The 17,534-nt window shown below is 37.4% G+C and overlaps 1 protein-coding gene across 1 annotated transcript in view; it reads left to right on the forward strand.

Annotated features, from left to right (window-relative positions):
• Window positions 1-3: 3 nt before the first annotated feature.
• The window catches only part of LOC139124445 (ATP-dependent RNA helicase DHX30-like), a 28,595-nt gene continuing 11,064 nt past the window's right edge, over window positions 4-17,534 (forward strand). The window contains exons 1-15 of the mRNA XM_070690581.1: window positions 4-166; window positions 1,590-1,841; window positions 3,296-3,460; window positions 3,903-4,198; window positions 6,130-6,280; window positions 6,860-7,043; window positions 8,153-8,312; window positions 9,742-9,946; window positions 10,822-10,899; window positions 11,842-11,912; window positions 12,108-12,237; window positions 12,434-12,557; window positions 13,399-13,530; window positions 14,905-15,043; window positions 16,481-16,571. Of these exons, the coding sequence (XP_070546682.1) occupies window positions 1,779-1,841; window positions 3,296-3,460; window positions 3,903-4,198; window positions 6,130-6,280; window positions 6,860-7,043; window positions 8,153-8,312; window positions 9,742-9,946; window positions 10,822-10,899; window positions 11,842-11,912; window positions 12,108-12,237; window positions 12,434-12,557; window positions 13,399-13,530; window positions 14,905-15,043; window positions 16,481-16,571 (1,989 nt within the window). The 5' untranslated portion in view covers window positions 4-166; window positions 1,590-1,778. The remainder of the gene's footprint in view (window positions 167-1,589; window positions 1,842-3,295; window positions 3,461-3,902; window positions 4,199-6,129; window positions 6,281-6,859; window positions 7,044-8,152; window positions 8,313-9,741; window positions 9,947-10,821; window positions 10,900-11,841; window positions 11,913-12,107; window positions 12,238-12,433; window positions 12,558-13,398; window positions 13,531-14,904; window positions 15,044-16,480; window positions 16,572-17,534) is intronic.

The following is a 17,534-nucleotide window of genomic DNA, read 5'->3' on the forward strand; positions in this document are numbered from 1 at the left end:
ATACGAAACGTGCTGTGCAGTTTTCGGCAGACATGCATGCTATGTGGCGTGAGATCAAAAGTAGACTATCTCTCATTTGAGAGGACGCTGGCGTCATTTTCCGGACATCAGCGTATTGGCAAGAGAAAGAAGAAAAGAGGTCACAAGACGAGTGAACCCAACATAGGTAGGTTCCCGTGACCTTAAATGACCGAACTCGTCTCACGTACAGTTGCGAAACCTTTAGGCGTTCTTGACGCGTGGTTGAGTAGTCTGCTGTATCACAGTCCCTCTATCCAGATAGAGGGACTGTGGCTGTATCGATCGATCGTCTAGCGTCTGCGCGATTGCGTATTCGGTGCTCTGTCTAAACGTTAGAGTGTGCAGCAGTGAGTCGAGTGTCAGATTAAACCTAGTACCCAGCCATAAGCGCCCTAGTACCCAGCCATAAGCGCCGGTGCCTGAAACTGAATCGCCCTTTGTTGCTTGCTGTGTCTCCATGGTCGAGATAAAGATGGTCATGCCACCCGGCTTAGCCACAAGGGCTCCTGCTAATTACTACCCGTCGCTGTCCATCACTGCCCGTCAACTGCCCGTCAGGAAATTAACCTTCCAATTACAGTAATCAGTCGATATCTCACTACTAATATAATAGAAAGCTGCAAAATAACAGTCCTGGCCCCGAAAAATGTTGATTTTTGAACGAGTAGCAAATCGCGTGGCCGTTCACAATCATTGATGTAAAGCAGAGATGATGTAATGTATTACCAGTTACTGCCTGTGGACGTCCGACCACTGCAAGTCACTGCCTGTCAGGATATTAGCCATCCAATTAAATCATTGATATCTTCACCATTACTATTGCCCCAGATCCCTAAAACGAGTTGCAACTCTGATAATATTTGACTTCTGAAAACTGCCCGTCTAAAAATTAGCACTCTAATTACGTATTGATGACAGCTTTGAGACAGGACCCAGACACTGATGAGTAAAAGAAACTTATTTTGATTCCAATGGGCTGTGACGAGCAGTAAATTAGTAGGATGGGCCACAGGTGCATGGAGTGTTCAGTGTTTAGTATCGTAAAAAGAAAGAGTATTTCATTGGCAACTCCATGCACCTGTTGGTTTAGTCATGACCAGCTCATGTGTTAATGTGTCAGAAGACATTTTATAAAGTAATCCATGCTCCATGCATCGAAGCAAACCTGTCTCTGCTAGGCACAAATAATACTATGCAGACATAGCTGACACAAATACCACTGCTATTCTGAAACACACAACTTTCCTTGGTGATGCTATGGTGGTGGGGAAAGATGGACCTCCTAAAATCACTAGGGAAAGTTGTGGACAACAGAACTGCAGCAGTGGTGGCCATAGCTGTGAATGCACAAGCAGTGCTATAGTGTATCGATTGCACTTGTATCAGAGGTCATAACCACAGAACTGACACCGATTGGTGTCCCTGATTTAGCTTGCAAAATTATGAAATTCAGGGCGCACCGCTCAAAATCCCCTGATGTAAACTCCTCGTATGAAAACAATGGCAAGACTCTTGATACAGCCTTTACAATGAAATAATTGAATGTAATCTTTGTTTGTATCTGACAGTGTTTGAATTGTCTGAAGAGCAAGCGGAGGTACTGAGAGAATTTCCAACACCTAAGAGTACCCTGAACAATACTCTGGTACTGATACCGGACAAACTGAAACGTCAACTCACGTACAGAACCACAAAACCCACATCTCAAGACTTGCCGACTCACAGTGCAGTATCCAGAGCAATTTGAAGTGGTAGGAATGGGAAGACGCAAAAGTGAAGCAGAGAAGTTGGCAGCTGCCTTGGCTTGTGCCAAACTCAAAGTAAGTATTTAAGATGGAGTGCGCCTCAAGAGATATTTGGACTATTAAATTTTTACAATTTTTTTTCAGGTCTACCACATGTGGGGACGGTAATTTTAAAGCGTTTGGAGTAAGAAAAATTTTCACTGGTCTAAATTATTTGAAAATCAGAAATTTTATTTTGCCCTATGGAGTTAATTCAGGGTTGGTGGCCATTTTGAAATTCAAGTTTTTCTAGTACCAAACTTAGCATGGTGACCATGACCCCTGATTTTATTCTTGATATGGCAAGAAAATGGTTGAAAGTTTCATTGAGGTAAGTTTGAGCAAAGCAAAGGTTTACGTCTTTCACTCTTGAGGTGCACACTTCCTTAACCTGTTATGGTAATATTATATGGGCTCAGCCCTTAGTGTCGCGGGACTTTAATTTCTGGTAGCTGGGTCTGCAACCGCCTTGATGTTATGGGCTTGGGAACTTTTGACATTTTTTCAGATCTTTATACACATGTAGTATGTGTCAGCTACAGATGCTTTGTCTGATCTCCACTGCATGTCAGAATACGAAGTACTCAGCATGTCAACAACGATTGTACCTTTGTGTTCTTCATTGTTAGTGTTGATACCAAATTTGGGTGAAGTCTTCAATTTTATTGTCAACAACATGTGTAACAATGCCTTGACACACTGCCCAGGCAAACCAAATACTTGGTATTTAAAATGCTACATACATGTAGGGTGCAGGGGAAAAAAGTATACCTGGTAGTTGATACAGTACATGGAACAAAAATACCTAAATGCTTGTCTAAAAATATCAATAATGCTTTAAAATGGACCACAAACACTTAATTAGGAACACTGCAAGACAGTCTGACTGTAGTAACATGAAAATTAGTGTCACCAAATTTGCTGATACCGTGTCAGATCTCATAAAGCTCTTACTATGAGTTGCATATTACGATATGGTGACTTGGCAGCCACATCACCATATCTCACATCATTTCTAAATGATTTGCTCTGATCAATGTAGGTATTTCTTAATGTTCTTGCATGTGCCTTGGACAAGTACATGTCATATTTCTTTTCATTTCTCTGAATAAATGCATCCATGAATGTTTTTTTTGCATTGAATAAATAGAATACAACAAAGTAAAACAATTGAAAACAATAAACTGGATCTTTGAAAAAACAAACAGTGAATAAGATATAAAATAAAATGACAATACTTCAAATAACGCCAAAAGTACAGAATATTGTAAATGAGAAAATACCACAACTGGTGCGTGAGCATTGTTGCATCAAAATGAGATTATTGCTATTATAGCTTGTGGTTCAGCTTTGTACGAAAACTGCATTAAAACTGTGACAGTTCATAAACCAAGCAAGTTTTACACTGTACTTTTAGTGTGATGATGATGTACGTCTTTCCACCATGTGTAGCCTCATTGATAACCATTTCTGTCCAATTCCCAAATCAGGAATTTGGTGTCCTTGACCACAAACACAGACCAGTCATGCCGGAATATGGAGTGTACAGCCAGCAAGATATCAGAGAGTTCATCAGGAAAGAGACCCTGCCAACTTGGGTTAAACTTGACACCGAACTTCAAGAAGATATTGCCAGCTACCTTGAAAAATGGAGGGTAAGAAAATGCTAGTTTCTGTTCTCTCTACTTGAGGGGGGTTTGCAAATTCCCGGTTTTAGATACGATACATGAAACAATCACAAAAATGAATTAATGGTCATGACCATTAATTCATTTTTGCGATGGTTTCATGTATCGTGTCTAAAACCATTGTCGAACATGTGCATGGTCACCCATTTATTCAGTATCTTTCAACATGTCAAACAATGTAAGTAGTATCTTGTATCAAACAAAACTCATGAAAAATGGCTGGCTTTGTCCCTTTAAGGCACTGACAGAACACAGAACGTAATGACATAAGGTGTTGGTATGACAGAAAGTGTATGGTGTTGATATAATGAAAACTGATGACGTAAGGTTTTTGAATAACACAGAATGTGATGATGTAAGGCGTTGATTAATACAAGCTGTGATTACATTAGATGTTTATATCTTGCAGACACACAGTGTTTCCAGTGACATTACTCAAGAAAATTTCAGTGCAATATATGATGGAAATGAAACTGGACCATTTCAAGAAAATGAAAGGGATAATTTCATTTTGAAAGATGAAGAAATGGCAAACGGACTAAATGATGTTTTCACTGGAAAACCATATTATGAGCTGTCTGAGGAGCAATTAATGTGGAGGAACTCTGTGTTGGAGGACAGGCTGAGATTTATAGAAGGAAACACTGACCCAAGATTGTTAAAAATACGGAATTCAGTCAATGTTCTACCTGTCACTACAATGAGGTAATTATGCTAGGATTATGCCAGCTGCACTTGAAAACACTGGTAATATTACTCAACTGTGGACCACGTATGAAAACAAGAAAACACTGGAAAATGTCTCTAATTTAGGGTGATCAGTTCAAGATTATAATCGCAACCCTCGCTATCCTGAAGTGGGCCCCTCTACAAGGAGATTACAATTTGATGACAAGCTTCCTTCAGTTAATTGAAATCATTCAAATTATCACCCAAATCACATATTTCATCATGACATGGCATGAAATTTTAGAAAGTCTGTCATGTTTGAAAAATATCACTATGTTAACAGTTGACCCTTTGAACCCGGCTCGGACATAATGTCCGATGACGTCACGGAGTACCAGGGGGTCAGGGTGCAAAGGGTTAAAGGGATATTAGCTGTAACTTTTGAGTAATTTTTCACCACGCTGTTTCAATGTATCAACTACATAATTTTACTATAATCCGATCATCATGACCAATGCCCGGTGTCCTGCTGGCCAACACAGCCTGTATATGTGAAATGACCATTGTTATTGTTGATAAATGTATTCTAGTCCGGACCTTAATACAAAATTTAAACAATAACAATGCAGATTATACTCATATAGGGTATATTTATGAGCTAAATATTAGGAATTTCTCCATGGTTCAGGGATTCAAACCAGAAACTGCAGATGATACACAGAACAAACAAAATTTGAAAAATGACCTAAGTTACAGCTAATGGATCTTTAGGGTAGAATGCACCACAGGGACAGATATACATTTAAGGACTCTCAAACTTTTACAATATTCTTTAGGTTTACCACTTGTGGCAGCTCATTTTGAAGCCCATTGACTAAATAATCTTTTCACCGACTTTCATTTGTGAAAATCAGGTATTCTTTTACCTATCAAGATAACTCAGGGACAGCTGCCATTTTGAATTTCAAATATCTGAAAATCTTGGGTAGTTTGTTTCTCTGGTACCAAAATTTGTACAGTGACACCTGATTTTTATTCTTGATTCTGAAAGAAAAGGGTCTAAAGTTCGTTTGAGGAAAATTTGAGCAAAAGTTTGAGTCTCATTTTTGAAGCGCAAACTAACTAAATTGTTGACTATAAATCTGTAGTTTACATCATAGTATAATAATTATCTAACAGGATTATATGAAAGCCAAATGAGCAAAACTAGCTCCTACAGAACTTTGATGATATCAGTGTTTGTAATTTGCATTTAAAATTTACCGCATAATGTTAGGTTCATAGATGACAGTGAAGGTAATGACTGTCTTTAAGGGACTTATGCGCCTCCGAAGTAAAAGACTTAACTTTATCAATTTTCAGGTAAAATTACTTATTCATATGAACATTCTTTATAATTTGCCCAAACTTTCCTCAGTAACACTTTGAACCAACTAAGGGATAAAGGTCAGGGGTCACTGTGCAGAGTTTGATACTACAGAAACAAAGTACCGAACATTTACCAACATTTGAAATTCAAAGAAATTCAAAATAACTGTCTTCCCTGTGTTCATGCTAATATACGCAGATACCTTTATGATTTTCACCATCTTTTTACGGGAACGAAAACTTGAGGTACATTCAAAAGATATTCATTAGATTATTGAACTGCTTGCATAGCGTGTGTGCTCTATTAATGTTTTCTCTTACAAAAAGAATAGATGGTTCACCATAGCTTCATACATGAAGTGGCCCCACATACATGTAGCCAATGTGTCTGTATGAAAGCTGACACCATCAACTTTCCTTTTAGAACTTAGTTTGAAAGTGTTCATTAAACCTTTGGAGGTGGCATTCAAAATAAATACAATCAGCAATCCTGGAATGTAATTTTCCATGGCAAAATCAAGGAGGAAATGTGTGGAAGGTACACCTGACAGGTGGAAATGAAAGACTTTTTAAATATCTCTTTCATTTTTCAATAATAGGTCAGACATCTTTTCAATAATTGAAAACAATCAAGTTGTTGTTTTGGAGGGAGATACAGGCTGTGGGAAGACCACACAAGTACCACAGATCATTCTGGATGAGTATATTAGGCAGGGCAGAGGGACTGACTGCAATATTGTTGTCACACAGGTAAGTTTGCACTGACTTCAACCGATTTTGACCAGATCAAACTGGTTTTCAAAATCAAGGGAAATGATTGGTCAATCAGTTCCTCCGGTTCGGAAACCAGTTTGATCCGGTCAAAACCAGATGAGTGTATATGTATCAATGCTGATGATAAGCTACAGATACATGTACACTTTAACACACAGGTCTGTTATTCCCAGTAAATGTATTTAACTCCGATGTGCAGTTACAGAAGTTGATTTTGACTTCCTTTTGATTGGACTGGATCAGACGAAAATTCAAAATCATGTTTACGTCAAACCCATTGTTGTCAACCCATTGTTGTCCACCCATTGTTGTCAATGGTGACTTTTGACTTGCTTACTTGAAAATAGGGGAGGTTAGGTTAAGACCAAGAGTGAAAAAGATTTAATGGATATTGATAACATGTGTTGGTGACATGCATTTTAGTTGCCATTGTGTCAAAAAATATAATGTCTAGTTTTCAATATGCAGATGTATGACATGTGAATATAGCGTACACACATTTGTAGTGTTTATTGACATTTCTGACTTCACACCCCTCTGCCTCCCTCCCCTCAGCCACGGAGGATTAGCGCAATATCCATAGCAGACAGAGTGTCACAGGAGAGAGGGGAGAGACTTGGCCAGACTGCCGGATACCAGGTCAGATTGGAAAGCAAAGTACCCAGGGAACATGGACGAATTCTCTTTTGTACAGTTGGAATACTTCTGAAAAAAATGCAAGGAAATCAATCTCTAGAAGGTATGGCACTTTGAAAACCCAGTGAAATACAGTACATGATATCATTGAAAGCACAAACACTGCGATCTGATTGGTCGAGACTTGAAATTAACCATGCTATTTTCGCAATGTTGCATTGTTTTAACAGGCATGAACTCCCAGCTAGAGAAAAATTCCCTCTTTGACGTTTCACACCAGAATTTCAATTTAATATTATGATGTAATAGCAATAAACCACCTCAGCAATGGGTATACCACTAGATTTTGACCAGTTAATTCAATATATGCACTCACTATCTCTCATGTACATATGTCGTGAACTGATCAAAATCTCATGCTTTACCGTTGCTGGGTGTGGTTTATTGCTTAATTATTACACGTCTCATACTGTACATGTATATTGAATGTTGCGTATTCCATAGGATTCAATGGTAACTGGTTGATGACGTCGCTGGCCGCATAGTCATCATTTGACTAAAATTGAACCGGATCTATTTTCATCTTGACAACTTCAGGATCTAAAAATGATTAAATGCCATATCTTATATAGGAAAACTGGTTTTAGAAACTCTTGTATTAGAAACTTGATAAACTGCATAACACTGATTTAAATATATCAATGTGCCATTCCATAATGGAAATTTTGACTCCACAGGTGAAATAATGGGAAATTGTTTTGTGTTTTGGCTGAACATCCTCCCATCAACTTTTATGGACAATGTTTACCCCCTATAAATTGTCTCACTTCCATTTGTCATGTTTAGAACATACAGCAATGCTTTCCATTTGAATTTCAGTAAGAAGTTTCACATTATCAATTGGGTCTAAATAAGAGGAAAGAAATAACCAGAATAATACAATTTACAAATCATGGAAAATTGATGAAGGGCTGTTTGAGGAATACTGTCTTCCCTATTAACATGTACGTGGGCCCAGATTCACCATTGAAAACAATGATGTCGGAACAAACTATTTTTGGTGAAGGGGTAAAACTCAGATACAAAACTACAGTAGCAGTAGCCCTGCAAACATAGTGTTCAAAAACGTTTTATTTTGAGTGTCAACAAATTAACAGTGAACATATTATGGATGGTGAATAATCTTCTTTCTGTCTGACTCTCACGCTGCAGGTGTCAGCCATGTTGTTGTTGATGAAGTCCATGAGAGAGATGTCAACACAGACTTTCTTCTGATTCTCTTGAAGGATTTAATCAAGACAAATCCGGAAATCAAAATCATCTTGATGAGTGCATCCATCAACACACAGATGTTCTCTCGTTATTTCAACAAGTATGGCCACTTCTGTGTTTACTCTAAAAAAAGACATGTTTGTGTGACATACAGAACGGCTTGCATTTTAGCAAATTTCCACATTTGGAGATTTTTATAATTTTATGGTGTATATTAACATATTGCATTGCTCATCAACAACTGAACAACCATGCAGTTTATGTAAAAGAGTCATTCAGATAGTCATCACGTTTCAGCAATCAGAAAAAGTTTTTCATGAAAATGGTTTGCCACCAGCCGATCCATGTCATTTCAGACAAGATACTGTGAATAGTATTTTTACATGGGGTGGGTGGGGGGAGGAGTTGTCCTGTCTGCAACTGTGCAACTTTCTTGTTGATAAATACTGTCTCTCGATGATGAATGTGGAGCAAATCTGAGCAAAGTCAGCATTTATACACGTTTATGAGTTAAACAGTGTTGTATCTTTACAATCACTGCAAACCTTTGCAATAACTTCTTAATACATTATGAAGCTGCTTTGGCCGCAATCACCATTTCTGTTAAAGCTGCCATTTCAAAATTGATGTACTGATACACATATAGTGTGACTTGTGACAGTCTAACACGCATTGTTTTCAAATCTTTCAATGAATATAGCTGTCAGTACCCTAACATTTTATTGACTCACAAAAAAATTGAACAATAAAATCTGAAATTGCAGACTGCTTTGCAATTTATGTTGTGTTGGTAGTTATTGAACATTATTCTACACCTGTGTGTCCTTGTTCATCATTTGATATTGCCAACAACGGGTTTCACCGATACCTCTGCTTCACAACCAGTATTTTTGTTAAGGCTGGTACCCCATTAAATGGCCTCAATCTCTGTGTTAACTCCATGCGGAAAAAGTAAAATATTTGATTTGCAGAAAAACTAAGACAACAACATTTTTTCTTGCTCCCAAGCTTTAAAATGAGCCCCCACAAGTAGTAGATCGGAAAAGAATTGTAACAATTAAGAGTCTAAAATATCTTCCCAAAGGTGCATTCTACCTTTAAGGTAGGGGACTTGATCCCAGGGATTAAATTTGTTTGAGTCTGTAAAAGGATTATGGAGGTGTTAAAGCCTTTTGTTTTCCATTGAAATTGTAATCTAGTAAGTCAATTTTCTCACAAGACTGACACCTGATCCAGGCCTGTAAGGCCGGTACCAGTAAACTTAACTGGGGTTCCGTAGTCGTGTTTCTAGGGTTACCCTGCAAACATCAATACCATTGTGTGAGAGCCAATGGAATTGGTACCCTCATCATTTACCTATCTTACCAAACCTTGCCAAAAACACTGACCGCTACATGTACTCCAACATAGAATCACAGTATTTTCTGAATAAGTTCAGACTATCTCCATGCCGTGTCTACATACTTACCATCATTACGATTTAGATTTTTGTGATTACATTTCACATCGGATGTTTTTGTTTGCTTTAGTTGTCCCATTATCAGTGTGCCAGGATTGATGTACCCAGTCAAGGAATACTTTCTCGAAGACGTTTCCCGGATGACTACTGGCAACTCTTCTGGAAGATGGAATGGTAGATCGCATGGAAGTAGCAGGAATGGCTACTCCAGGCCGGATACTGACTGGGACCTCGTTGCCAACACTGTTGATTTCATCGATTCAACAAAACCTCATGTACGTTTGAATTCGTCTTCACCTGTATCCAGAATATTGGATCACAGAGCTTTTATGGTCACTAGCTACATGTATATGGAGAGCACAGAGTTTTGTTCAGTAGTGACATGTCTACAATGAGGCCAATAGGATGTGGCCCGTTTTGTTGCATACCATGTAATTTTCTCAAGCTTTTGCAGTAAAATACATGTATGCTTTGGTGATTACCAAGAACTAGTACGTATCCTAAAGTGCTACCATCAGATTTCTGCAGCCTAGTTCAACATTTATAGGATTAACTTTAAAATTACCACTAAACCACTCCAATGGCAAATAGTCTCAAGCGATTCCTGTAAGATTTTATTCTATAGGAATCCTGTCAGACATTTTTGTGGAGGAAAATCTGCCATATGGCAAAGGATTTACAGCGGAAAAATGCAAAAGGGTGCTGCTTAGTTTCACCAATATGTTCGGGGTTTCCTAAACCTATGATTATGTCCTGAAACATGAACAAAGACACTGTTTGCTATGTGTGTCTTCCATACCATCAGCTTCGATGAAGCTATGTGCCATTGGCGCTATATTTTATAAGATCTCTGTGAGATATTTTTGTATATGAAATTGTGCTATTTACACTGTAGGACTTCACTGAGCCCAGCTCTCATGATAAAAACAAACTGGTTTTCTTAGGGGTCCCTCCAATACATTGTGAAGTGATGGGACCCCCTAGGATTATGACAATTTTTAAGCTGGCTCAGTATGAATCCAGTGTCCTTCAGTCTTGCTATGCATTCAACAACCCAGACACAAACACTGGGTTCTGTATATTGCTTTGTCTCTGTTCAACAGTGTCTTCCGATTGGTATTGTTAGATTATTTTTTGTAACATCTTTCAGGGTGCAATTTTGTGCTTTCTTCCTGGCTGGCAAGATATTATGGCAGTCAAGAATAAACTTCAAGAAATGTGGTCAGATGTGAGTATTATTACATGCCTCATATAATGACACAGCCTATATAAGTATTATTACATGCCTCATATAATGACACATCCTATATAAGTATTATTACATGCCTCATATAATGACACATCCTATATAAGTATTATTACATGCCTCATATATCGACACATCCTATATAAGTGTAACGCCTGATGTTGTCATTGACAACAGAATTTTAGTCCAGACTAGAATTCAGTTTTATTTAGGGTTGCTGCCACACCAACGCGACAATGGTATGTGCCAAACTGCCATCCAGTTAAACAGGAAGATGTAGAACCATGGGCGCATAATGGGGGATTACTAATGATGCAGTTATTTGCATACACAGGATGGGATTTTTTAAGTTCTCATGTAAACCATAGGAAACAAAATAAGAAATGCACTCCTTTCACAAAATGATACGAATGAAAATATCGAAATTCACAGCTATGTGCCCGCTAATCTACTTATCTAGATCTATTTGTAGTGTATGACACCGTGACCAGTAACTATTCTTAAACCCGGGCTCAAAAAGGCCAGGGATAGGGGATGAACTTCAGCTTCAAGAAGATTATGAGGTTTTTGTGTCTTTTGTTTTTCATAATAGACTAAAACCGGAATTCAAATCAACCACAGTACAAACAAAGCCTTTTGCACTGAAGCTCACAGATATGCGTGTATTTCGGTTCATGTTAGCACATGTGGGTTTGTTTGTACTGTGATCATGTGGTCCCCTTGGCGTAGTAAGCAGGTAAAATACTGCACGTCCTTTTATTCCGGAGTAGAACCATTGCAATCGTTATATAAGTATGTTGCTAGATTTTTTATTCGAATCCAAAGAGGGGTGTAATTTAAATCCCTGAAATGTATTACGTATCTGAGATGAAACCAAGCTATCCGTGACTGACCGTAGAGATTCCGTGTGTTTGTATCTTCCAGGAGAGCAATCATTGGATATTCCCTGTGCATTCCAGTGTACCTGTCTCCCAACAACAAGCAATCTTTGAAAGGTAATGAAGTCAGAGCCTGAAATAAAAATCTGTCCAGTATAATTAACGTAATTAACATGTGACATACCAAGACACACATGGTACAAATTTGTATATTGCATGTCAAAAATGCTTCCTAATTCATCGTGTTAGTGCAAGGTTGCCCTAGCCCTGCAAATGATATTACATAGAACTTAAAAGAGTTTAACATTTCAGAGCTCCGGATCATGTACGGAAAGTTGTTCTGGCAACCAACATAGCGGAGACGTCCATTACTATCAACGATGTGGTCTATGTTGTCAATGCTGGAAATCATAAGGAACTCAGTTACAATGTAGAGACAGGGGTGAGTGATTTTTGAATTTGCACTTTCCAGAAAGCAAGTATTACCTGAGTTGTCAAAATTTATTGTTTGATAGGATAGATTCAGATAAAGTCCCTTGTTTGTTGACTATCTGAGTTATGTGTGGTATGGAGAGTAACTATTTCTGCACGTTTATTCTCTAAGTGTACATTGACATTGACTGTCTTCTGTTGACTAGACCTCTTGCCTTGATCTTCATTGGATATCTCGGGCAAGCATCCGGCAGCGTAGAGGGCGTGCTGGTCGCTGCCAGCCAGGAGAGTGTTACCATTTATTTACAAGAGAGCAGTTTAACCAGATGGGTGAGTTCGTTCTTTGATATCACAACTTTCTTTCTTTCCTAAGGAGTTACATTTCACAGATATCAATTGAGCTGAATTTGCAATCAAAAATCCATTTATTTTATATTTTATCAATTTTATGCTCATGAAATATCAAAATTACTCCATTTTGTGTCACTTTGAAGAGCAGAAAATGTACGAAGTTCATGCAAAAAGTACATGGCTGAATATGTGCATGTTTCATAGACATTTCATAAATATAGCTGACATGCTTCTTTACCATATATGGCTATGCATGCAAAGTTGCAGTGAGTCAGGGAGGGAGACCGTCTGTGGTCAAACTAAGGAGGGCTAGCTGCCTTTCTGCTATGCATGTTGCTAAAGTTGACCTCCAGTACCTAAAGTTTCAGACCTTAATTACTTTTGTCATTCTTATTTTTCTGGTTTAAATATTTCTTGTTGTTTTTCTGGTTGTACTGTGCAGAAATCATTGTCATAACATCAACGTAGAATTTTCCTGCACTGAACAGATAGAAACAACATTTATTGTTGATCTTTGGTACCCATACTGGTATGTACCAATTCTGATCAAATTTGAGCAACACCGTATAATTGCGGTATTTTTGTTCTTTCTGTTCGATATAATTTCTTGTTCTACTCCAAAAATCTTGTTGACATGCCTAGTACATGTACTTGACTTTTCAACCCAACCTCTATTTATATGATGTCAAATATAATTGCATTCTGGAGCAGAGGTGAATTTATATGAAAATTGCAGCCATAGCTGAGTTGCAGAAATGACAGTTTCAAATTCTTTCAGTATGAGCATTGGCAGAAGGTAAACATTGTGTTTTTTTCACAGATGAGTACCAGGTAGCTGAGATGTTGAGGGTACCTCTGGAGCAACTAGTAGTGGAAACCAAAGTCCACACTCCAGGTACCATGGCTGAAGATTTTCTGAGCAAAGCTTTAGAACCACCATCAGCCGAGGCAGGTCAGTGGGTTAACTGTCTTTTGCAAGAGAGGGCCAGCTGTGTTATTGTGGCTCAGGAATGAATACTGCCCTCACAGGCAGGCAGGTCGGGTGGTCCAACATCTTGCCAAGTAGCACATAGCACAGTGATAATAAAAGTATTGGTTTGTTATTGATTTTGTCAGTTGGGAAGAGTGAATATATGGCTAACTTCTAGTTTGCAGTGGTTCTTCGGAAAACACTGCCCTCACAGGCCAAAACCAATTAATTGAATTTATATAGTGCTAAATGCAGTGACATAAATATCAAGGATTTTGTGAACTAGTCAAGATCCTCATCTACCAGAATTTGGAAATTCAATTTGCAACAGCAAATTTACCAAGATGTTTAAACCCTCTTACAAGTGCAATTTGTTGTCTCCCAATTGTTTTTTTGTCGCAGTGGTTGGAACCATTAACAGTAAAACTGGAGTGAACTGGTGTAAATCCTACTTATCAAACATGAAATACATACATTACATTGACCTTCAGGCAATACAAGGGAGCCGCTGACCTTTGACCTCAAATATTTGGTATAAGCCTCAATATATTCAATGGGACAAATAGAGAAAATAAAGGTCATGGAAAGCTGTTGCCTTCAACATTTTCCCTTCATTAAAATAACATAATATTCCTATAGACATTGTTTGTCAATTAATACGTATTATTTTGTGTGGAATTCAGCAATACATTTATTTTCCGCTAAAAGGTCAGTAACTCTTAGACTAACTTTTGTTGACTTTTTCAGAATTTTTTGTTTTGTATGCCAATTGCACATTCTTGTGCTATTTCCTATTTAGCATAATGAAACACCGACTACTGGTATTTATCTTGTAATGTCAACACAGCGTTTTACTTGTAAAATGCACTGTTATTGTTTACATTTGAATTCTAGTCCAGACCAGAATTCACTTGTCAACAATAACAATGCAGTCTACACATGTACAGGCTGAGTTGACAAGCTGAATACTGTGTATCTCAACATACTTTGGAAAGTAGAACAAGGAACTATGGTTGACATATAAAAACAAAAGTAGTGAAAAAATCATCAAAAGATTACTGGCAATATTACCTTTTAAAAGTTTTAAAAGCATTTTCATATTTTGAAATTTGAATTCATACTTTTTTATTGTACAATTCACAATTGGGATTTGAAGACCAAGTAACCACTGAACAAAACTACAAACAGTCACAATCTTTTTTTTGTAAATTTTTCTAAGAACGTCTCAGTGAGAAAACTTTTTTTTTAATTTGAAATGAAATAAAAAAAAAGGTATTCATAAAATTCAGTCATTCTATAAATCTATTCCTGATGTGTTTGACACAAAAAAACTTGAACTTTTTTCTGAACTTTCAGTTGAAAAAGCTGTTGAGTTGTTAGAGGAGCTTGATATCTTAGATGAAAGTGAGAATCTAACAGCATTGGGACACAAATTGTGTCACATAACAACTGATCCAAGACTTGCCAAGGCCATCGTATACTCAGCAATTTTCCGGTAAGTTTTCACAAGTTGTGCCTGGACATTGCATCAACGATATCTCTAATTTCATTGAGGAATTATCTTACTGGTGTCAGTGCTCGATTTTTATCTCTGAAGTGACAATTGTCTTGTTGCTTTTAATTTGTAACTTTTGTGTCACTGCCCAGGGGACTTTGTCCATCTTATAGTGCTGATCGCGTTTTCAGGTTTGTTACTAAAGATAGCTGCCCACGTGCAACATAAGACAAAATTCGGACAAATTTTATTTTTGCAAGCGTGGCTGTTGTTGCAGCTTTATCTAAGTTGTGAATTGGTGTGATCTTTAGTATCCATTGTAACACTAGCAGGTTATATTTTCATCATTCTCACGGAAAATGTGGACAAATATCAATTTTTGGATATTAATGAAAAGAAAATTACATCATTTGTGATCAGCACTATTGGTGTTGTACTGGCTTTCACCTGAGCTCTGCGCAGACAATCTGTATTTTGTTATACACATAGCAAATAAAATATTGGCATATTCAGTATTTTTAATATCATCAATTTAACGACAATTTTCCTAAAATCAAGACATTTTTATACATACTTTACAAATACATTGTATATATTGCATTAAGTTATCTGTCAGACTGCTAAATGATTTTCTAAACATTCTGTTGTAAAGTTCATGTAGCTCATATGTGCCTGCAACAGAAAGTTATACATTTTTGATCAAGCTTTCCTCTCTGAAAATGTCAATAATCATCTTTTGATAATCGAGAATGAAAACAAAAGGGTCACTGTACAGACATCTTGGATTAGAAAAAACAAATATCTAAAATTTACTGCTATTAGAATTCAAACAGTCCGCTGGGAAATATTGAATTTTCTAAAGACAAGGTGTGAAAAGTGCATTTATTCTATGGACTATAAAATAAGTGCATACACACAATAGACTAGAAAAGGATGATAAGAATCTTAGTCTCCTAAACACTGACGTGCAATATGCAGTAACTCAGTGTAAACTAGATTCATGTATGGTATAAATAATGTAGTAATATTGCTATTCTCTTCAGATGTTAAAACCTCATTTATTCCGTAGACTACGGTAGACTCCAAAAAATGGCGCATACGAGCTGCATTCGTTTTCAAAAGACTTTCCCTAAAGTACAATAATGCCAATATGCATTAATTACTGATAGTAAACTAGATTACTCTAGAATGTAGAGAATGCTCTGTGTGCTGCAGACTCAGTATGCCGGAGAGATCAGATGATATTGATAGCTGTACATGCAAACCCTCGTGTACAAACACAGAGAGATCACATGATATTGATAGCTGTACATGCAAACCCTCGTGTACAAACACATATTGATATACAGGTATTTCTAGGGGCATTTGTGCGTGTAGTTTTGTTTGTACTGTGGTTCACTCAAATTCTGGGTTTGACCAATTTGATGTTCTCTCCAGATGTGTGGACCCAGTCCTCACCATAACTGCAAGTCTGAGTTCCAGAGATCCCTACATGGATTCCATGGAAAACAGATCAGAAGTCTCCAAGGTAAATAGAAATTCTTCCCTTATGTTGCTCTACAATTTGCCGGCTGTTGGATGAGAAAGTACACCCTAGAAAAGATATTATAATAATTTAGCACATAACTTTGCATTTACAGATTGTCATGTAACCCCTTTCAACACAATGGTTTAGCCCAAACCCATTGTTATCAGTGGTGATTGTGGACCTGTTTACAGGGAATCAGGGATGAACAGGTTAAGGGAGAGTGCACTTCAAAACTGAACACTTAAAACTTAAGTCAAATTTCCATCAAGGAAACCCTTTGATCATTCTCTTTTAAAGTCAAGAATAAAACTCCGAGATCACATTGCAATTTTTGGTCAAAAGAAACAAATGACCTAAAGTTTTGAGAAGTTTGAAATTCAAATGGCAACTTCACCTATTTTGTCTATGGTAAGAAATAAAATTTTTGATTTTCACAGAAAACAAATCCATAACATCTTCATTTTCTCCAGAGACTTCAAGATGAGCAAACACAAGCAACGCACAGTAAAAATTTGTAAAAATTTGAGAGTCTGAATGTGTGTCCCTGAGGCGCATTCTACCTTGAAGTTAACAAATTATGTTGTTTTACATTAAAAAGACAATCTCTACTTATCCTTGAAAATCTTCTCTTACCATCAATCCATTTGAAGGCACATGAGCTGCAACTTTTGGCATTATTTTCAGGATTTTATATTTAGATTAAAATCATTTCATAGAAATATTCTTACTCAGAGATGTTTACTCAAGTACAATTATCCACTGATAGGAACTGCATGGGGAGGTTTCAGTAAGACAGATAATAAATGGGTGCTGCACCCAAATATGGCCGCCTCCATACAACTACATGATAAACAGCGTAAATGGTGCATGTACACATTTGAATCTTTACAAATTACATGGTGCAACCACTGAAAGTACGGGAAAGGAATTCACTCCACTTTGACAAAAAATTCTGCGTTTTTC

This window comes from Ptychodera flava (genome assembly GCF_041260155.1).
Source record: "Ptychodera flava strain L36383 chromosome 23 unlocalized genomic scaffold, AS_Pfla_20210202 Scaffold_24__1_contigs__length_23054250_pilon, whole genome shotgun sequence".
Classification (NCBI taxonomy): domain Eukaryota; kingdom Metazoa; phylum Hemichordata; class Enteropneusta; family Ptychoderidae; genus Ptychodera; species Ptychodera flava.